This window comes from Oryza glaberrima, chromosome 9 (assembly GCF_000147395.1).
Source record: "Oryza glaberrima chromosome 9, OglaRS2, whole genome shotgun sequence".
Classification (NCBI taxonomy): domain Eukaryota; kingdom Viridiplantae; phylum Streptophyta; class Magnoliopsida; order Poales; family Poaceae; genus Oryza; species Oryza glaberrima.
Window position 1 is genome coordinate 1,411,917 of NC_068334.1, and position 22,332 is coordinate 1,434,248.

Genomic DNA, 22,332 nt, shown 5'->3' on the forward strand with positions numbered 1-22,332 from the left:
GAAACTCTCCCACTTTGATTTCTTGGCTCTGGGGTGAAGTGTGAGTAGAGAGGGAGCAGCTTGGAGAGCTGGAGTCAAAGAGGAAGCGAAGAACGGTGCCACCACACGAGATGCGTGTCGGCATGCATGCCTCTCGTGGGTGCCACGCGACATTTTGCATGCACCCAGGGTGGAGTTAGCCTAGGACATTGACATGTGGGGCAGGACGTGGTACACTAGGCAAGGGTTAGGAGGATGGGTAAGAAGCAGAGTGAACATCTGTTTTGGTTAATTTTTCAGGAATTTCTTTCTCTCCTTCTTGGTTAAATAGTTTGAACTAGTTAGAAAAATGCTAAAATTATGTGCTTTGATGTGGAGATATCCTGAGTTTCCTAGTTTCCAATTTTCAAAGTTTCACTCTAAAATTAGAAATATTTTTATTTTTGGCAAAAAGGTGAAAAGGGGTATGCTGAGAACTAAATTGACTTTTAAGGAGGTCAAAACTAAGTGTAAAAATTCTAAAAAATATATATTAACTTGTGATAAATAATCTAGTATTTTAATAAATTATAAAACCTATACCCTCATGTTCAACTTTAAGCACATTAAGAAGTTGCTTCATTTTGCCGATTAGATTTCTAATTAATTAAGTATGATTATACTTGACCGATATACTTGAGGTAGTAAAAAGGGTGATAAAATGATGAAACCTTCATAGTTGTCATCTTAGGTTGTCTAATTGACATGAGGACCTTCAAGGAATTTTATGTTGCTTAGATTTGTTACAGCGTCTCTATGTTCATTTAACAAAGAAAATCATTCAAGCCAATAAATTGGACTTCACTCAAAACATATACTCAAGCACACAGTGACTAGTTACTCAATCTACTAGCCAAAAACTATGCGTGATCGGGTAGATTATTTAATAAGCGAAAAATTAATGAATAGACTATGAGGTTACAAAATTACCGATTGGTCATTCAATAAAGTTAAATACAAAGAGGTTTCGACTTGGCTTAAAAGCTAAAAGGGAGAAAAATGGTGGACCTTTGTGGATTATTTGTGTCGGAGGGTAAACTCTTCAAGCTGGGGATTGTGGGACCCCCTTTCTGGTTCGGACCAGGGACATGGGTGAAGGTTTGAGAGTTGATGGGAAAGACATGCGGAGGGCGTCGGGCCCCTCGGGAGTGATGGAGACGCATGCGGTTTATACATGTTCGGACCAGGGACTCATGTGCGTGGTTGATTCTGGTTGGAGAATACAAGTGCTTTCTTTCTCTAGGTTTCGATCCCCCTTTCTTGCAGGCATTGGTCTGCTTTTATATCTCAAGGGGTTACCACAAAGGCCCAAGACCTAACTTCAAGGGAAAGGACAACATTCTTTACAGGTAATTAATGTGTGTTTGTCCTCCCGACGTGGGAAGCCACGTGCGCCTTACCACGGCATGGGCTCCATCCCATCACGCCGGCCGACACGGGCGAATACCCATGTCATTCCTTTTTAACTGTCAACGATTGCTGGCCGTCCGGCCCCACCAAGGGGTAGGGATCTCTCAAACAGACCAGCATGGAAAAAGCTGGCCCAAGTCCAAATGAGAGGCAGAAAGCCGCTCATTAATGGTGACGGGATGGGGCAGGCATAGGCCATGCCCTCTGCTAACAGGAGGCGCATGCGCACGGCGCCCTGTCCTAGGCCTGCACGCCGTCACATCCGTCATTCCGGCTGCAAATGGTCTGTCAGTGCGCATGCCCGCCGCATTAAATGCGGCGTTCATTAAATGTGGTGGTTGGGTGCTGGGAGCGCCCGCCCAAGGCGCACACGCGAAACAAAGCATGGAGGGCCTCAGGACGGCCTGACCCCTGACGTGGGAGGCAGCCGCTGCTCCACCCTAGGGACCGACACCCTCAGGGGGCACCACGTGGGCTGGGGGTGGCCTTCGCCCTCCGTAAGGGGTACCCTCGGGCCCATATCACCGACAATCTGGTATCGAGTCAGCTTGATCTCTTATATCATTGTTCCCCTCGTGCAAGTGAAAACTTAAATTAGTCAAGCTACTCCTAAAATGTGTTGGTAGATTTTATTAGCGCTAATGCACTCTCTGAAAAAAAGGATAAGACTTCATTAACGTAGCAACTTATAGATTTCGCCACCAAGATTATAGGGTCATTTGTTTTCTGGAAAAGAAATGTTTTCCCTATAATAGTAGCTAAAGATTCATATCATCCCAAATGAAAGTCTGGCAAAACCATTTTAAACATAAGAATCATCTCAAGATTTTTTTTATGAAAGTTATAGAAACTCCTATAATGTTATTAGAAACACAGCATTTGACATGTTAAACTATTAGTTAAATTTTCAGGTTGTTACACCCCTGACTCGGGATTATAAGATAAAAACCTTATCCCTTACGGTCTAAGTCCTATGTATACTTTACAATCGTAACCGACTAGGATTATGGGATATTTCCTTGACATACAAGTTAATACAATACCCGAATCCTTATCTTTTACTATGAATTACCAGTCACGTAATGTAACCCTGTGGGTATATGGTACTCATAATCTCCACAGTGCCTTACAATACTACTAGGAGACAGATCAGGTATCACAGGAGAAGCAGGAGACATTTTGAGAGCAAGCACTCCTAGAGAAGCACTTTCTGTCGTGGTTCTATAAAACAATTTAATTCACAATCATGGTTCTATAAATAATTATTAATCACTTTCCGTCGTTAAATTTATTTAGCACTAGCACAACAGAGGAAAAAAAATCAAGAAAACCTGGTATGATGCAAGTTTTCACAAAAATTGTTGATGATAGTGATTTTTTATTTCTTTCACGGCGTTACGTAGGCTGACCATTTTTTGTGCGGGACCTAGGATTCAAGCCTAAGGTCCTATTTGTTTCAGCTTAAGATTATTATAATCTAGATTATAGAACTAGATTACTAAAAGCTGGATTATAATAAGCCGACATAGAATAAGCTGTTAGCTGTTTGTTTCTCTGGATTATTATCTGTTTGTTAGCTGTTAGTCACCCAATAATTAAAAAAAAGCACCTGTAGAGTGGCTTACCAGATTATAGTAATCTAGCTTATAGATTATAATAATCTATCATAATAAATAAGTATATCGGTTTGTTTCAGCTTACTCCTAATAATTCAGATTATAATAATCCTAAGCTGAATCAAATAGGGCCGAGCATCTCCAACAGTCTCTCCAAATCTGACTCTCCAAATATCTATTTGGCCAATTTTCCATCTAATTTGGCAAGTCAAACTTGTTGTCTACTCCAACAGCCTCTCTATTCATACTCTCTATTCTGAGTCTACGATAATGGGACCCACATGTCACTCTCTGCAACTTTTTCTTCTTCCTCTTCTTCCTCCCCTTCTCTCCCCTCTCCCCTCTGCTGCCGCCGCCCCATCCCCTCTCTCTCCAGCCCCTGCTTCTTCCCGCTCATCCTCACCGCAGCGAGCACCTCAACGAGCGCCTCCGTCTTCGCGTCCCTCTCCTCGCCGGACTCCCCGACGGCGCCATCGAGGAACGCGAAGACCTGGCTTCACGACTCAATCTTGATAATCAGACAATCCTCCTCGGGCTCTGGCGACGATGGCGGGAGCATTGCACCAACAACATCGGGCGGTGGTGGACCTCCTCTTCCCCGATGACGGCGGCGGCGCCCTCACCACCACCACCTCCTCCGCCGCCGCCGCGCCCATCGATCGATTTACCCAACACAAGTCAGGGAGAGGACATGTCATGGGAGGGCAAGCAAAGCAAGGAAGCTGCTATAGAAGCGGCCAAAAAATGGCTGCGGCAAGCAAAGCAAAGAACACCGAGCTGCAATGCATTGCAATGCAACGCTAGCTGCATCGCCCAAGTTTTGGATGCCGCTGCTGCTTGGCCGAGCTCGTGCTTGTGCCAGGAGACTAGGAGAGAGAGAGGGGGGAGAGAGAGTGAGAGAGAACAGAGTGGATGGTCAGCCGGTTTGACTGGCTAGATTTGGCTAGCGGGAACTCAGGTTTAGCCAGCCGGATGGCTTGGGCATCCAGTTGGAGAGTCTCTTGGAGCATGATTTTTTTTTGTTAGAATTGCTAAAATTTAACTAGGCCACCTATTTGGCCATTTTATTGAAGTTGCTCCTAGTGCCTCTAAAAATTTAAAGAAGACGAGTTTGAGCCGGCATGATCCGGTTCTGGTGGCCACCTAAGCTCTCTGTTACTAGAGATGGCGATCATGACCAAATGGGCCGCCTAATCTGGCCACCCTTTGCTTGAGGCTGGACGGTGATGATGAGTGTTTGATGCTTTTTATTATTATTATTATTATTATTATTATTATTATTTACTTATTTATTTATTTTTCATCACAGATGGTTGGACACTGCTGAACTACTACTGTCACCTACACAAGTAACGGGTGATCAGTCCTTACCTACACAGGTACTTAGAGCATCCCCAGCAGCTCTTCTATCCCACCCTTCATATGAGAAATGGCGTATAGAAGCAAAAAAAAAGAGGCTCCAGCAGACACTCCAATACATCCTCCAAAAATAGACATCCACCAAAACAGGAGAGAGAAACGCCCTCCTCACGCCATCCGGTTCTCCCGCCCCCATCCGGATCGATCCCACCTTCGCCGGCCGCCGTCGGGCACGTCCCTGTCCTCCCTCTTCACTTGGCACGGCGGTGGGGTGGCGTGCAGCATCGTTGCCGACGCAGCAGGAGGCGGCGATGGTGGTGGGGGAAGGAGGAGGTGGCCGGCGGCCAAGGCGGCGGCTGTGGGCGACGACGCCGCAGCGAGTGAGTCATGCGGCGACTGGATTGACAGCCAAGGGCGGCAGGGATGGCGGCCGAGGGCGGTGCGTGCGGCCGTGGGCTGGCGCGGCGGCGCTTGGCGTCTAGGAGGCGGCGGGACGGCGTACGCCGGAGGGAGGTGGCTTGGCGTGACGGCCGGGTCACGGGGAGAGGGGAAGCCGGCCGGTGCCTCTGCCGACCGTCGCATCCGCCTCCGCCGACCGCCGCATCCGCCTCCGCCAGTGCCCGCCGGCCGCCCGCGCCTGCTCGCCCACTTCCACCCACGCCTGCGCCTACGCCCAGCCGCCCCCCGCCTTCGCCCGTCGGCCGCCCCCTGCCTGGTAGAAGAGAGAAGAGGAGTAGAAGAGAGAAGAAGTGTTGAGAAAGGAGAGGTAGAAGAGAGAAATTAATTTAAAATAGATAGCAGTTGAAAGATAATTGTAAAATATAGGATGAAGGATGTAATATGAATGATCTGCTGAAGTAAAAAGAAATATAGAGTGATAATCTTTTTGGAGGATCATCCAAATAACAATATGGAGGATGAAATTTAGATGAGCTGCTGGGGATGCTCTTAGGGCCGCTTGTGAAGAAGCATTTTTGCAGGCGAACAGTACTACTTAGACACCTGCAAAAATTGATATACGCAGGCGGCCGCCCGCCCACCTGTGATAGTGCCTGATTTTCACAATCCTTAAATCACAGGTGGAGCAGTAGGACGCCTACGTAGATCGGTGTTGATCGTAGTGGTGATGGACCAAATGACACTATCGGTTTTCCCAGTCACAAACAAGCCGTTCTAATCTAGTATAATGTACCAGCTTGGGACACTGGTATCATGTGTTGCTCTTTTATATACTGGCTATTAAATTCCCCGGGCTTCAACCTCCTTGTTTCTACATGCCACTACTTTTTTTGCTACAATGTAAGCCATGCAAGTTTGTGATAGAGAAAAGTAATGTAGGACTGACAAACTTGTACGTCAGTAATTTTAATAAAGAAACTAAATACTAATATGTACCTAACTATTGCTTATCTATTCAAAGTCATCCATTAATATATGAACCTTAGGATCTTCTGTGCATTCGAAATATTTCCTCCACCTAAACGTCTTCAATTAAATGCAAGATATCTTATTTATTTGTTTCAGCCATGCTCTTCTCCTTGCATTCAGTCGGAAGAGGAGATGGGGAGGACACCAAGCAATCGGTGAGGAACTTCTGACTCGGGGATCATGGTGGGGACTAGGTGTGGGTAGAGAAGAAACGGTGGAAACCAGTCGGGTAGACGATAGCAGTGGGGAGCAGGTTTGGATCTAGAAGAAGCACAAATAGATTTTGCCGGCAGGGAGCAGACAAAGATGATGAATATAAGCCCTAGGTAGTGATGTGTCCCACCACCCGTCACATGATAACTCAAAGACAATCATCTGACTTAGCCACTGATGAGAGCTAATCCGTTACACCATTTCAAGGACCGATCACACGTAGCCGTACAAAGAAACTACAACAAGAGGTGAACTCGCTTCTAGCTGAAACATATTTCAATATTGATGAGAACAACACTAGGTTTACACATGTACAACACTTGATGGGCATCGATCGACGATGAGCTAGAAGATCAAAGTGGTTATGTGAAGATGACGACCGTTTACGTCATGCTGATTTTGAAGTACACTGTCTCCAAACATTTGCTCCAACTTCTAAGGGATGTGCAACCCAGCCAGTCAACTTCCTTCATGTTTAATATACTAGCAAATATGCCCGTGTATTGCAACGGGATTTAGTAAGAGAGGTTAAACGTTTTGTTGCTTTATTGCATTCTACTATAGTATGTTTTCAGTTTTTTTAGTGCTACAAAAGGAAAAAGGTAAAAAGGCATCTGCAATGGGAAAGAAACACACACTTTGTAGTATCGAAATAAAATCTTTAGTGGAATATGTTCGAATTCTAGAAATAATTTAATATTTAAGGAAATAATAATTATTTTGACATAAAACCATATTAACGTTGGTCAAATACAATATCATATAATTAATACTTTCTAGATAAGCATTTTGTTGGTCTCATTTATCTAAAAATAATCTGCTAAGTGATTAAATAATTGATCATAATTTCCCAGCAATTTTAAATGGCTTAAAACTGATTTCGACCTTGGTTTAGTAAGTATATGGGACAACTGGAGGGACCAAAACTGAACGGGTGAATAAATTCTAATAATAATATACATTTTTCATGCATAATCATGTCAATGATAATGTTTGTATTTTAATGAGTGGCTTATTTTTTTTAAATGGTGTATAATTTTCTTGTGCGATTTTCTCAAACCATTTTTTAGAAATGGCGCATTTCTTTCTAACAATTTCTTCGTAGCATGGTTTTTTTGATTTTTTTTTACTGACGACGAAAACCATATTTTTCTCCCTTTTTTTCTTTTCTTTTCTCACACGTTTTTTGCTCTTTTTTTTAATGTTCTTTTTTTGCTTTTTTTCCAATACAGGAGAATATATGACGAAATAAAAGCCGTGTAATAGATGGCAAAAAAATCGATGAATCCTATCCGACTCAAATATGAATTTAGTGTTTTTTTTCTGACAGTTTTTTCAGAGCGATTTGTTTTTAATAGACGGTGTTTTTTTCTTGCGCGGTTTTTTCAAATCATTTTTTAGAAATGGCGCATTTTTTCATACAGTTTTTTCCTTGCATGTTTTTTTTTAAAAAAATTACCAACGATGGAAATAATATTTCTCGCATGTTTTTTTATGGAAAATGGAAAACCATTTTAGCATTTTTTTTGCGCTTTTTTCTCACACATTTTTTTGAACCGTTTTTATTTTTCTCGTGCATTTTCTCTTTTTAAATAGTTAGATTAGATTAGAGATAGAGAAGAGATATACACTGATTAGAAATCGGAATTTGTTTCACCCTTTTCATTTTTTTATTTTTTCAATAAAACGACCTCAAGTATCTTATTGCAAGATTATAGGGACTCAAATATAAATATAAAAATTACAGGGACTCAAATAGAAAAATACAAACCCAAAAATTAAAATCATATAAAAATAGAATGTTCTCGACCGGTAGGTTCCGTTTTTGCAAACAGATCTTCAATCTGGCACATTAATTTTTTTCACCAAGATGTATGGGATATCACGGTATAGATTGAAACCGAGAGAAGTGTGCCTGAGATCTCGGACTCAAACCGAGACTGAGAGGTGTGGTGTGTTTTATTTTCCGTTTTTAAGGGGGAATCGGATATAGAGTCGGACCTTTTCTTTCGTTTCTGAGAGGGAGTCGGACTTTTTTTTTTATTTTTTTCGCTATTTATTTTGTTTTGACGAGAGTCGAACTTTCTTTTATTTTTTTCACTATTTATTTTGTTTTGCCGGATGAAGGAAATATCTCTTATTTTTTATTTTTTAAGTAGTTTAATTTAATATATATGGTTGGAAAGACAATCTAAGTTTAGTTTCACCTCCAACAAACAAACGGCTCGCCATTCCTCAAATCTAATGACCGAAAATCATCCATCGCATCGCATCCAACGACAGAACACGCACGCGGGATCACTGGCAGAAAAATCACGTACGCGATCGTCGCACGCCTTCCTTCGCACATCGCTCCACAGCGCCCAGATGCAGGTGCACCAGCACGTGCCGCTCGACGAGTACCAGAGCAACCTCCGCGCCATCTGCGCCTACTTCAAGGTTCTGCTTGGATTTCCCCAACTTGAACTAATTGATGCTGCTGCTTTATGGTTGCTTTAACTCTGTTTTGGTTTCGATCTTTCGCAGGAGCAATGGCCCTCCACTAAAATTATACTCATCACACCTCCACCAATTTATGAACCGGTGAGAATCCGGTAAGGATGGAAGGAATAACAACAAGATGGTTTTAATCGGTTTTATGTTGCTATATGGCATTCTTGTTGCATTTCCCTGTTAATGGCATCACGGTGTATTTGCCATCCTCTGTTTATTTCATCCATGGCATTAATTCCTGCTAATTGTCATGAACAGACGACAATAAAGGGGTCAGCTAGGAAATTGCTTGTGCTCTCTGTTTATTGAATTACTCCGATAAAAATTACTTTGCTCAAGAATTTAAAACCGAGTTCATAATGCACCAGTACAGTACAGGGTATGCAATTTGACCATCATGTTGTCTGTATTTCTCATGTAAAAGCATGTGTATTCTACATTATGGGATTATTTCATATTTGGTTTATCGGGTATATATCCAGTCACCCACCACTTGGTGGCCCTTAGATTGATCTGAAGATTCTTTTTTCAAGTTACAAATTAAACAATGTTCCCTTTTTTTTTGTAAAGAGGATTTGCGAACCTTACTGACTGTCCCTGTCTTTCCTTGCAGGGACATGTATGGAGAAGATGACCCTTCAAAACTACCTGAAAGAACCAATGAGGCTGCTGGCACTTATGCACAGGCATGCCTGACAGTTGCTAAAGAATTGAACCATCCAGTCATAGACATCTGGACAAAGATGCAGCAATTTCCTGACTGGCAAACATCTGCATTATGGTATGGATCTATTTCAAGTGACCTTATACCTAAACTTGATGTATGGATGGGCTTAATAACTGTTAAGGGCTGCCATTTATGCTACCAGTAGCCTACTTTGCAGATTGCGCAAACAATCTGATCAAACATAATGGTTTTGTATTTCTGTTGAGAGTAGAAGTTCTATAAAAAATGTAGCTTCATGGTTGACTGTTCTGCCTAAAGATTCTTGCTGCTTACTAAGATGGGGAATCACCTTCCTGTTGTCACTCTTTCTGAAGACTCTATAGTTAAGATATTTAACCGAACAAGACGAACTTGACACTCTCCATAACAGTCACAGTTTTCTTGCTTCTGAATTGTTCTTAGATCAAAAGATTATGTTGTATTAATGCCATGAAGCTCCCTTTTCAAATGAATACTACACGTGGAACCTAAAGGATGCTGAATTTTTATACAGGAGTATATGTTGCTGTTACACTTGAGAATGTGTATATGCTACCATGTTTCCTACTAAACTGCATATAGTGCAGTTACTACTCATATTTTTACCTCCAATTATGGCAACAGGTTCATGGCATTGGCCATTTAGTGCATGGGTTTGGTAAATCCCAATGAAAAATAGTGGTGTTTGATCATTCCCTTGGTTCCTTTTGTATGCTACTGAAGGTGAGTGCTTATTTCTGTGATATGGGAGGAAAGTAAGGATTCCTACAATTCCTCGGTTTTTTTCTATTACCATGATTTCTTGTATAGCTACTCAACTTCTTGGAACCTACTCATATTTACAACTGTGTTTCAATATGGGAGTCTTTTCTTGCATACAAATTCTTATAAAAATTTATGTAGTGCTCAATTTTTCACTTCATCTATGTTTGTGAGAAGAGATAGTTTTGAGAAACGATCATTACAAGTTAAAATGTTTCCAGCTACAACCAATACACAGATTTCAGTTCACTGCTCAATTTGACATCAAATTGCTTGGCTGGAATTGCCGCCGAATCAAGTAAGGCCTTATATATATCAGAATTGAATAGTTTATAGGAATATGGGTCAAAATTATATTATTATTGATTTGTTTCCCTATTTGCCACTGTACCACCCATGCATGATTAAGTACTTGTCTAATCAATCAATTTACAGTGAAAATTATGTGTAGCATTTATGTAATAATCGAGTCCATATACTTGTGAGATAGATCGTCATTTTCTGAATAAAATTGATGACCGAGTGTACAGAACATGCCTCATTATATGTAGATGCAATGGACTTGATTGTCATTCATCCGAATTAGAAATGGTGCATTTTTACTCTTGGGTTTGATCATATATTTCCTGTATTAAGATTTGGTGCTGGCTTTATTTGGAGTATAAATGATGCATATCCCCCAATATAGTTTTGAACCAGCAATATGCTTGAATCTGGAAATATTTTTATTTATTACTTGTTATGTGCCATAAGCAAGATGAGATCAACTGTTCATATTTCCTCTTTACACTAGGGGCATGGAGGCGAAACCGACGGTGTGGAGGTGATCGTGTCCCAGCGATTGTGTGGGAATGCACAGTGAATAGGCCTATCTTCTCTATACACGTCACCGTCTATAACACAGACATACCCTACAGTGCATTGAGTCGTCTGATCCTAAAGACGCCGGCCTACATCGTGCTCTCCATCCTCCGAGCCCCCTCCCCTACAAACAAGGTTAAGTCAATTTCTCATTTTTTTTCACATATATTCTGAGATTGAACCTGGACAAAACTCATCTCATTGTGACATAGTACATTGTATTAGTTCAGTTTTGGTTTGTTTCGATTCATAGCAAATGCATTATGCACGCTTGCTGGGCTTTGCAAATCATAATCGTAAACAGCAAAAATCATGTATTAAGTAAAAAAACAGCAAAATCATGTATGAACTGTTGTCTTTTCTTCTATTGTTAAAAAAAAACCCTACGATGGAGCACAAATATTACGCTTGTAGGTAACCCTAAGATGGAGCACCAATATTACGTCTGATCTTAAGATGAAGTTGTAGCCGCATTCAACTGATTATATGTGAGAAATTTATATTATGTGCTTCAAGTTGGAGAATGTATTCACCTGGCTATACCATTTTTGGTCATGTTTATTATAAAATTGAACTATGAGTGTGCAGACGATGGAACTCGTTTACAGTGGCATATATGTTAGTTTGAATTAGCTTCTTTTTGTGCCATGAAATTGTGAACAATGGACTATCGGAACCATGCCATTTATTTCTATGCGATAAGACAGTGAACAATGTTACTAGGCTCGGGATGCTGGTTTGATACTAATTACTACTCCCTCCGTTCAATTGTCTGGATGGAATCAATTTCCAATTCCTGTTTAAAAAAAAATAAGGGACAAGTTTAATTTTTGTGTAATGAAAATTACTGTATGGAGGTTATCCGATATGACATGGCTGTATTTTGTTATTAGGTTTAAAATTGATTTGGCAAAACTAGATCTCCTGTTCAAAACTTGAACATGCATAATTGGGCACCATGGCATCAACTCCATGTCAACCTGACCCTTTTGTACCTATTTTTCCCTATTGCTTTCTAGGATCAACAATTCAATGCTACTAAATCTCAGGGCCTAACCTTTCTATTTGTATGTGCCAGTCAATCCAATGAAGGAATTTTTTTCCTTTCTATTTGTATGTGCCAGTCAATCCAATGAAGGAATTTTTTTTTTTGATTATCGACGACCAGGTCTGGTTCTGTCTTTTGGGAAAAATATACTACTCATGTGCATATTACCAGGTCTCATTTTGTGAAACATTAAAACCATCCCATTATGCTAATTCTGGTTAGGTACTACTTTTAGGCCCTATTTGATTTAGCTTAGGATTATTATAATCTGGATTATTAGGAGTAATTTGAAACAAACAAGTAGATTATTATGATAGATTATTATAATCTATAAGCCAGATTACTATAATATAATAATCTCCTCTGGAGGAGCTTTTTTCAGATTATTGGGTGGCTAAAGACCCACTACCCTTAGATGCCTCCAATAATCCAAAGAAACAAACAGCTCGCAGCTTATTCTATGTTAGCTTATTATAATCCAGCTTAGAGTAATCTGATTTAATAATCTAGATTGCAATAATCTTAAGCTGAAACAAACTGGGCCTTAGTACAGGGAGCTCCTTTCTCTTCTTGATTTATCTTCGATTGGATGAAAATGTTAGAAGAATGTGAATTTTCAATTTTTAATTACATACTGATTTATCTAGGCATCATATATTCTCATTATGCTACTTTTGGTTAGGTAGTACTTTTGGTACAGGGAGCTCCTTTCTCTTCTTGATTTATCCTCGATTGGACCAAAATGTTAGAAGAAATGTCAATTTTCATTTTTTAAGTACAAGCTAATTTATCTAGGCATCATATATTTCTTTTATGACGAAATGGTGCATTCTTTGTTTGTGATTTGATTTCTCGATATGTTTAAGATTGAAGTATTTCCTTGTTGATTCCTTACTCACAGCTGAACAAAAAAGACTCCGAGATGCTATATTGAGAACGGCTTGTCTATACGATGGAAGGAATCACTATATATGTGATGACTGACTTCCAAATATGCATTACCTGTTTCTATTGTTGACCCATGACTGGCTTGTACAATTAGTTCAGCTGAAGTTGTAAAACAATTATTACAGTTTCACTCCATATGTGTCTATAATCATTTTCTGTGTAATCTGTAAGTATTACCATGCCACTTGTAAGAAAAAAAAAGTGATGTGACTGAAAAAAATAAAATCACTGCTTAATTCAGCTATAAAGACAAATAGAATTGCACCGTAGCGTTTAGCACGGGTATATTACTAGTAAGGAGTAATGGATAAATGATTGAGGACTGTTCAGAAGCCAAACAGACGCGCGACTCTTCTCAGGAATTCACTTATTGTGACTTTTGAGCTAGCCTATGTCCAGTAAACTCCCAAGACCTTTCATTCCCATCTAGGAGGGTTGTTCCTAATATAAATATCCCCTATGTTTTATAATTTAGGGACTTTTGACAATGAGAATATGAACCCCTTTGTTTAGCTGTGTGCTAACAAATTCAGAGAGAGATCTCTACCCCTTTGCTCTTTTAATTTCCTTATGAGATTATAGAAGCGGCGTTCGACGCCACCTAATTGGTGCTCCTGGTCCCTTTGAGGATTTTTCTTCAATTGATTATAGGTTGTGTTGGTTGGTAACTTAGAGTGTGGTTGGGCGAACCCTCGATTCAAGTTGCCGTAATAGAGGCGGTATGGTGGTTGGCTTCGAGTACAATTGTCGGATTGCACTGTTATCTTGGTTGCTTGCAGGTAGTTATCTTGGTCTCTTTGAGGCTAGTTATCGGTTCTTGATCCTACGCCGTGAAGATCGGAACATCAGCCCTACTTGAGTCGTATCAGATAGGCCATGGCATAGGGTCTTGGAAGTCGAATACAGCACAACATATGTTGGGCCAACAAGGGTTGAGACCCAACGTTCTCCATGGGCCAAGACCAAATGTGTGCAGTTATACAGAATAGGAAGCAGTAAAATACCTTCCTCATAAGGTCAATTGATGATAATTTATTTAATGTCAAGATTTACCACTCTGCCTGTCGAAGTGTCCATCCCCCCTCCCTCCCTCCCCCCGCTTATTTAGTACCAGCGCACAAGTAGTATCCACAGGTAAATCCTTTAGCCAGAGAAACCCTATCTCTTACCAGAATCAATCCCCTCCTCATCGGCGGCGCCCATGGCCCCTTCCCGGATCTCCTCATCGGAGTCGGAGCGCCCTGTTGGGAGCTATCGCTTCCACATCCCCCGCCAACCACCACGCATCCAAGCTGAGGGAGGCAAGCGCCACATGATCATAGGTGACCGCCGCCATGGGGGCACTGCACTTTGGCGCCGTGGCTCGATGTTGCCGCCTTCACTTCCTCGTTGGGGTGTGCAAGATGGCCATGGACATGTGGATGGAAGCAGCAGGCAACATCCATCGGAATTGGGCTCCTCCTCTGCCCTTTCAGTGCTGATAGGCGGGTGGATCTGGAGGTCGGCGGCTGCACAAGCTCATGGGGAAGTGATTGATGGTGGCCGATGTGAAGATGAAGCTGGCGATCACATGCAGCCACCTCCAGCATCCTCTGCTTCTATGGCAATGTTGTCCGAAGAGCGGATCTCAGCCTCAGGAATTGTGGTGCGAGAACGGCAGCTGCATGGATACGGGGAGCGGCCCTTCCTGCCATGTTTGGCAACCATGGCAGCAAAGGGGACAGCAAGAGAGATCTCAACTAAGAAAATTGCCAAGAAGGATCATGGGGAAGTGGGTGATCTCACTATGGCTATGCTGATGCCCAGCTGGACCTCCACTGGCAACCACAGCAGTAGGAACCCCACCCGATGCCTGGAACAGTTACCGGAGCCGTCGAAGCGGGCTCACAGCGAGGCGTATGGCAACATGCAGCTGGCTACTGGGGACCTCATCGTTGGCCTCCACAAGCAGGCCACCATCACTGTCCCCCCACCAAACATTTCTGAGGTAAATTTCTTAGGGCACCCATATGTCTTTAAATGCAACTAAATTTTAAAGAAAATCACTTATAAAGTTGTTGGTTCATAGATGTTCGACTGTCCTTTGCAGATTGGTGGTCATCTGACTGCACACAAGAATAATGAGATGACTGTGGGCAAGAGAGTGCAGCACATCATAGATGTCTCCGTTGCCAAGGAGGCAACCCGCTCATTGGTCAGCAGTGCCAGGCAGAGCAGGAGAGGGCCATATGAGTGCCGCAAGTGTGGGACGATGTTCAGCAGTGGACAAGCACTTGGTGGGCACATGAAGAGTCACAACTCAGACGAGCGATGGGGTGACAAGAGGGTTCCCAGTGCCTTTGTTGGATCCTTTTTATCCCTTATCACTCCAATAGATGTCAGTAATGTTTCTGTTCCTAGCAGCCGCAACCCTCATACATCCTCCATCCCCAACAAAGAGGAGGGGAGGGTGCTGGTGATGGGGGCTGCACCTCTCAACAGCGTACCCAAGGGCAGTTTCCGTCTCTTTGGTGAAAACATTGCTGAAGCTCCCAAGGAAGAACCAATGGAGTAGGTTGTATGCCAGTTATTAATTCATAAATGGCAAACTGATAATCAAATCCTCTGTTTTTTTTTCATTTTCCCTTGTGATGTGCGGTGTGCACAACAAAGTTTGTTAGCTTAGGCCGATTCAATCGGATCGTGGGATGGCATGTTCTGAGGGTATCATGAGTTGAGTCGCTGGGAATGTGGGATGGCATGTTCCAAGTCTTGGCTGCTATGGAGCTATATAATTCACCTGTAATTCAATTAGATTTTCCAGTTGGAGAAATAGAGAATAAAATCATCGAAACAGAGCTCTCTCTGCTGATATTGTTCATAATCTTGGAAGGTCTCCTGGGCTCGATGCCCACAATGTAAATTAAGTTAGGAGAGCATATGATTGAGGTCTGCTAGTGTTTTAGAGGCTTAAAGTTTGGAATGGTGATGGGGTGTTTCCGAGTTTTGTATAATTAACTATTGGTAGTGCAGCATCACAAACATGTGAACTTAGAAATATCTGGGATAGACAAGGAGCAGCAAGACAAGGTGAGGAGGGAGAGCAAAGAAGGAGAAGGAAATTAGAAAAAGGAGAACATTTGCATCATCAGATGTTTGGCAGAGATATATTAGTTTGTTGTGAGCTTGGAAGAGAGAATCTCAATGATTTTTTTTCATGAACTGTGAAAGAAGTTTGTACATGAAAAAGTGACTATCACTCTTTGTCTCAGGTTGAAACTATGTCACGACATGAAAAATAACCAATATGCGTCATACAACATGTAAAGGGTGAAGTTCTAGAATATAAGTATCTGGCATATAACTTGCTGGTAATTATTTTGGGCTTGATGAGTGCCTTCTATGCTCATCCATCTAAAAACAACAAATTTTTTTTGGTTCGAAAGCAATAAAGGTTTAACAATATCATATAAACAATGTAATTTTAGGTTCAAAAGCAATAAATGCAAAGCAATACCATATAAATATGGTTCGAAAGCAATAAATGCATATCAATAAACAAGGTTCAAAAGCAATAAATGCATAGCAAAACCATATAAACAAGGTTTGAAAGCAATAATGCATATCGATGACATATAAAACAAAGTGCAAAAGCAATAAACGCATAGCAATCTTTTAGCGATTATTAATGTAAATGAGTGAATCAACAGAACTCTAAACATGATGGAGAAGGACCATTTATGATATTTTTTGGAAATCGTGGTGATAATTAATATGGTGTGATGAATAATTGATATGATGTATTTATTGTGTTTAAAGTGATTTTGTGTCTGAATTGAAATTTCCAAACTAGTGAATAGCAATGGTCAAATGGTGAATAGTACCATATCAGACTATGCATGTCTTTTTTGCTTTTGAGGTTAAGGTGAGTTTTGATATTTCAAAGTTCGAATTTTCGATTTCAACCCCTCCCTCCCTCCCCTCTTTCCTCCGGTAGGGTTGATCGCCATGTTTCGATCCTACAATTTTCATTTTTTCAGTGATTCAGGACAAGCTAGTTCACATAAATTTTGCTTATCTATAGTATTATTCTTATATGCCTGAAGTGTTTGTTTCTAGTTAGATCTTAAGTATTTTACTTGTGGACATGTTGGCTTTATTCCTGTTATGTAAATTATATCATAACAACTTTGTTACTTCTCTTTGATAACTTCTAATCTTTGACATGTACATTGTAAGATATTTATACTTGATTCGAATGTAGGCTAGATTGCCTTGTCCCAAGCTTGCCACAAATGGTTCCCTGTCTCTGGTTTTTCAGCTCCCCGTTTATCTTTACCTTGTAATCCTTGGGATGGAAGGAAGAGAAAGCATGCCACTATCTTCTGAAGTGTAAGAGCACCCGATGGTGACGCTAGTGCGGAGATCAGTAGGATGTTTTATATGTTTGTACTGAATTTTTTTATGAACTAAACAAGGTTACTGTTATTTTCATAGCAGTGAATAATATACATCGCACTTGTTATGAAAAGTTCAGTTTAAACAAAACCAAATGAGCAAAAGGATTATTTACATTGGTGGATAAGATAAACAAAAGAAGGAACCAATTGAATGCTAGTAATAAGCTGAGAATTTAGTGCCATATAGTATGTTTTGCTTCCCTCCATGTATGTAATTATTTGTACTGTCTTTATTATTGTCCATTTTATCATAAGCATTGTGCTCCTAAACTACACCTATAATGGGCGACATGTTCACATACTTCTTCGCATCGTCATGTTAGTTTTACATATATATATATATATATATATATATATATATATATATATATATATATATATATATATATATATATATATATATATATATATATATATATATATATATTATGTACATTTCTTTGGTGCACCATGGTGCCCAGGCTCCATGGCCATCCACAATCCAAATGCTTTAAGATCTGTGCAATGCACTAGAGGATACTATAACCAATTAGTGGGTCTAACACGATAAGATATTGCATGCATATACTTTCCATAGAACATGCATGCAGGTAATTTCCATTTTGAAGTATAACGTGCTTGTGTTTCCAAAATTGATGCCCACCAATTATGATTAGTACTTTCCAACATCAATGCCTTGGGGTGGAATGAAACACTTTGAGTGATTCGAGAGAATCAATTGAGGAGTACAGTAAAAGTTTATAAACATCAAAGAAAACCCCAAGGTGGTAGACACTTCAAGGTTCACAGACACATGTATATCTTGAAATATTTTGCATGTCATATCATTGAGCAGAAAGTCATTACTCTAGTCGACCCATGAGCTTTACTCGGGGATGAGTAAAGGATAACTGTGGGGGTGTTGTTGACGGTCGTTAAGTACAAACTTTAATCGTCAAGTCCTGCATAAGAAACGTCAAATACAATACCAAAACTTAGTGGTAGGAGTTTATTACTAACCATTTCCACTAGCTTCAGTAAGTATATATATGCAGGTCATTTAAGGAGAAAATACACCCGCCATGCAACGAAAATGAACCTTCGGTCAATCACGCACGAGCATAAGAATTGGAGGGCCGGCCCACCTTACTGTCAAAACCGACTTAAAGTTGAGCTAAACAATCCTAACTGCCATAAGGACCCACTAGTTAGTCTCCCAGCCAAAGGAGCGACTAGGAGGTGGGGCCCACATGTCAGCTGAACCCGTGGTTCTGCCGAACCGACCTTGTAGCCAATCATCCTAGCCTACCAAGTGGAAATCTAGGATTACACCCTAATGACGGTTGTGGATGAACCGACCACCAAAACTAATGAGGACATAACTAGCTCGGATATAACCATGACTACCTTATGTATTAATCAACCAAAGGTGCATATGTTCTACATTAGATTTACTTGTTATATATTTGAACAAACGTTGCTACACAATGAGTTTTGTGTGTTTTCATTTGCAGAGGTACTTGCTTGGGCGAAAGAAAAGAGACCGAGCGTAAGGAATGCATGGATGATTGAAGAAGTTGATTGGGGACCAAACCAAGACCTTCTCCAAGTCTTCTTTCATCTCACCACGTCACTTTTGGTCCATAGAAGACAATAGATAAAGTTCTATACGTTTTGGATTCGGATCTGGGCCTCTTGACAGCATCAACTTCAAATGGACCTAGCTGCTGATATAGAAGAAATTTTGGGGCCCATAAGTACTTGTTAGAAAGCTTATGGAGTCTACTTTCATGTGGTTTTGGTCCCACGTCAAAATTCCTATTGAGCTGCCGGGAATCTGCAAAACAAGTCACGTATATCATCCAGTCCGAATCTGATTTGTGTTTTGGGACTTATATCTGTGTCGTGGGCTTAGCCCATGAGGGTGTGCGCCCTAGGCCAACCGTAGGACGTCCCTAATCATTTTTATTCAGTAGCCGTCATCGTTTAGAGTTGGGTTTTGCTTAGATTATTCTGTCAAGAACAGTTTCGCCGCTAGATCGGTTTGTGGAACCCCAAATTCGTGTGCTTAATCATTCATATGCAATTTGGTTGCAATCTATCTTGTTCTTGCTTGTGTTCTTCGATTCGCATGCAGGGATTAGCCTTCTTGGCGAGGTCAACCGGGTTTCGGCACGGTTGATAACCAGAGGAGACGTGGTGTTGCGATTGCGGGGCTCAGTAGCGTGTTCGTTCAGAAGCCGGATCGAGTTGTGTCGCGACTCCGCCCAAATCGACTGTTTATCAATACCTATCGGAAGATTGGGACCTAACATCCCTCATCAAGAACTACCATTCTAACTGTCGTTGCAAGCTATAAAAGGAGGAGGCCTTCACACATGGAAAATGCACAACAAAGTAGAGTACAACTCACCTTTAGATTTTAGACTTTACTTTAGTATGTTGGCTTGAGTAGAGAGTGAAGGGAAGCTCCGGAAGGTGTGCCCCAAAAAATTGGAGTTCCTCCAAGAATTATACGAAGGAGTGTCGGACTGTCGGCATTCTTCCAATGGAGTACCAGAAAAAGTCGGGATTGTCGGCCTTCTTCTCTCGCTTGTACCTCGGCGGATGCTTCCTTTTATAAAGTAAGTATTCGACTTTCCTTATGTTCTTTAATTAGTTTATTTAAGTAAGGTATATTCTCATCTGTGCGGGTTCATCACTTAGTGTGCAACTGAGTGCTCTAGTACTAGGACTCTGGATAAAGAATGAAGTTTCTGCACAAGGCTAGAGTAGTACTCCCTCTATTCCAATTTGATCTACATATTTCATAGTACACCAAGACCAAGAAAAGCTAATAACTCTCTCATACTATATTTACTCTAGCAACAAACTCTATGCATGCACCATCCCCACTATTTCCTAGCCAATAGCAAATCAATATATTGCATGTGGGTTATAAATACTTGTGTGCATGGATGCATGCATCAATGTCCATTTACTCCAATGCACAAATAACGAATAGACTTAATGAATGAACAGTAGATCATTTAGGAATAACCTAAAAAAACTATATGTAGATCAATTTGGAATGGAGGGAGTAATTAATAACTTAAGTGTGGTGTCTAGGTTAGAAATTACCTTTCTTTGTTGTTTGCTACACAAAAATTGAGATGGCCGGTAGGTGGTAATAGTTATGTCTGTCCTTTATGTATCCCTCCATGTTCGGGTATATCATAGAGCTCAAGACCGGACATAGCCTGGCAGACCAAGGGAGGGCCGGTGCCTGTTGGTATTTCTTATGACCACATGTAAATCGGCAAGCGCACGAAATACTGCTGTAGCACTTCACCTTCGGGTGACCCCAAAAGAATATCGAACTCAGGGAACGTGTATAATCTACCTAAGGCTAAGACAATCCAAGGACAACAACTATAGGTAGGCAAGCTACAGAGGACTTTCTATGTGTTTTAATTATCTAAGCTAAGCAAAGGTAATTTCTTATCTGTTGCTTCAGGCACCGACCCCTGCTGGTCTACCAGCGTGGTTCCGACCATAACTCTATGATGTATCCGAACGTGGAGGATTACTAGGACAGGATTCAGGGTTGTCACCACTTGCCGTCTACCTCTGACAAAACCGTGGGATACACAACAAACAAAGGTAATCTTTAACCTAGACACCACGCCTAAGTTATTAATTACTACTCTAATACTTGCGCAGGAACTTCCTTCCCTATCCGGAGTTCTAGTACTAGAGTACTTAGTATAAATACTAAAGAGTCCTAGTACAAGAGCTCCAGTACTCCTCTAGAATTCCTCCTAGAGAGCTACACTCGTCGAGGTAGAAGTTGGATGAGCGCCAAACTTCCGGGCACTCCTCCAGAGCATCCCCTCACTCTCTACCTTATTGTAATGTACAAAAGATACAATAGAGCCTCTTGTAACTCAGCTCAAAGTTGTGTGATGGAAAGTAGAGTGAGCTCCTCCTTTTATAGGCAAGTATGACGGTTACAGCCTATGCGAAATGACTAAACTACCCCGGAACCGCCATCAAGAAGTAATCAGGGTCGTCCACGTCGAATCTCGTGATCAACGGCCTCATATGTGGTTCCGCCGAACTGGTGGTTCGGCCAAACCCGGAGGGCTCGTTGGACCCGTTTTTCCTCGTGGACACTAATTTTGAGGCCCTTAGCCCATTGGCATCATGGTTGGGCCCATTTGGAGTTGTTTAATTGACTTATGGGGCCTCCAATCTGTGTAAATGTGTCCTGAATGCGCGGAGATGCAGTTCGTCGCTTGACGGATGTATTTTCTTCTCAAAATACCTGCATACACATATCTCACCAACACTAGTGGAAATAATTAGTAGTAAACCCTACCACTAAGTTGGATAACATATTTTATTTTATTATATGCAAGTATTGACGGTCAAATATTATGATTTAAGGACCATCAACAACACCCCCACACTTAACCTTTGCTCGTCCCGAGTGAAGGCTATAGACTATACAATAGGGTTATAACTTCCTTACTAATAATCATGCAAACAAATTATTCAAAGCCATACCTGTACTTGTGGATCTTTGTAGTGTCTACCATGCGATCTTGAGCAATTGAGAAATGGAACAATCTTGACTCAAGTCACCCTAACTTTTCATGAAGAACAACTTGGAGTTTTTTTTTTGTAACACAAAATTATAACTTTGCTTTGCTCCTCCATTGATTCTCTCAATCACTCAAAGTGTATGATTACTCACAAAGGCATATGATTGTGCCTTTTCTTTTCCTACCATCTAATAAGGCTATGTGAAGCTCAGGGTACGGAAAAGAGTAGAGCATTACTTGCATCACATATATTGCAAAGTCAAATAATTGATCCACGGAAATACAAGATATACTTTCTGGTCAAGAAGTGCATGTGTATGTGTATGGTAAATTAGTGGATAGAAAAAGGAAAATAATAATAACTCCTTTTGTATACCTCGTCATCCATTTATTCTCTTTTGAAATTTGGGAGAGTGCATGGCTATCTCTTTTTTTTTCTTTTTCTTTTTTTTTATCATCATCATGC

At 41.0% G+C, this 22,332-nt stretch overlaps 2 protein-coding genes across 2 annotated transcripts; both read left to right on the plus strand.

Moving 5' to 3' along the window:
• The first annotated feature begins 8,411 nt into the window (after positions 1-8,411).
• LOC127785437 (GDSL esterase/lipase At5g45920-like) lies at positions 8,412-9,409 on the plus strand. The gene is made up of 3 exons (XM_052312889.1): positions 8,412-8,483; positions 8,571-8,638; positions 9,151-9,409. The coding sequence occupies exons 1-3, from the start codon at positions 8,412-8,414 to the stop codon at positions 9,407-9,409; spliced, it is 399 nt and encodes a 132-aa protein (XP_052168849.1).
• Positions 9,410-14,063: 4,654 nt separating this feature from the next.
• On the plus strand, positions 14,064-15,416 carry LOC127784273 (uncharacterized). Its single transcript, XM_052311469.1, has 2 exons — positions 14,064-14,849; positions 14,952-15,416. The coding sequence occupies exons 1-2, from the start codon at positions 14,064-14,066 to the stop codon at positions 15,414-15,416; spliced, it is 1,251 nt and encodes a 416-aa protein (XP_052167429.1).
• The last annotated feature ends 6,916 nt before the right edge of the window (positions 15,417-22,332 follow it).

Coding starts and splice junctions, on each gene's coding strand:
- LOC127785437 (XM_052312889.1), top strand. CDS start 8,412: ATGCAGGTGCACCAGCACGTGCCGCTCGACGAGTACCAGAGCAACCTC. Junction 8,484..8,570: donor CCATCTGCGCCTACTTCAAG/GTTCTGCTTGGA, acceptor GATCTTTCGCAG/GAGCAATGGCCCTCCACTAA. Junction 8,639..9,150: donor TATGAACCGGTGAGAATCCG/GTAAGGATGGAA, acceptor CTTTCCTTGCAG/GGACATGTATGGAGAAGATG.
- LOC127784273 (XM_052311469.1), top strand. CDS start 14,064: ATGGCCCCTTCCCGGATCTCCTCATCGGAGTCGGAGCGCCCTGTTGGG. Junction 14,850..14,951: donor CCCCACCAAACATTTCTGAG/GTAAATTTCTTA, acceptor TGTCCTTTGCAG/ATTGGTGGTCATCTGACTGC.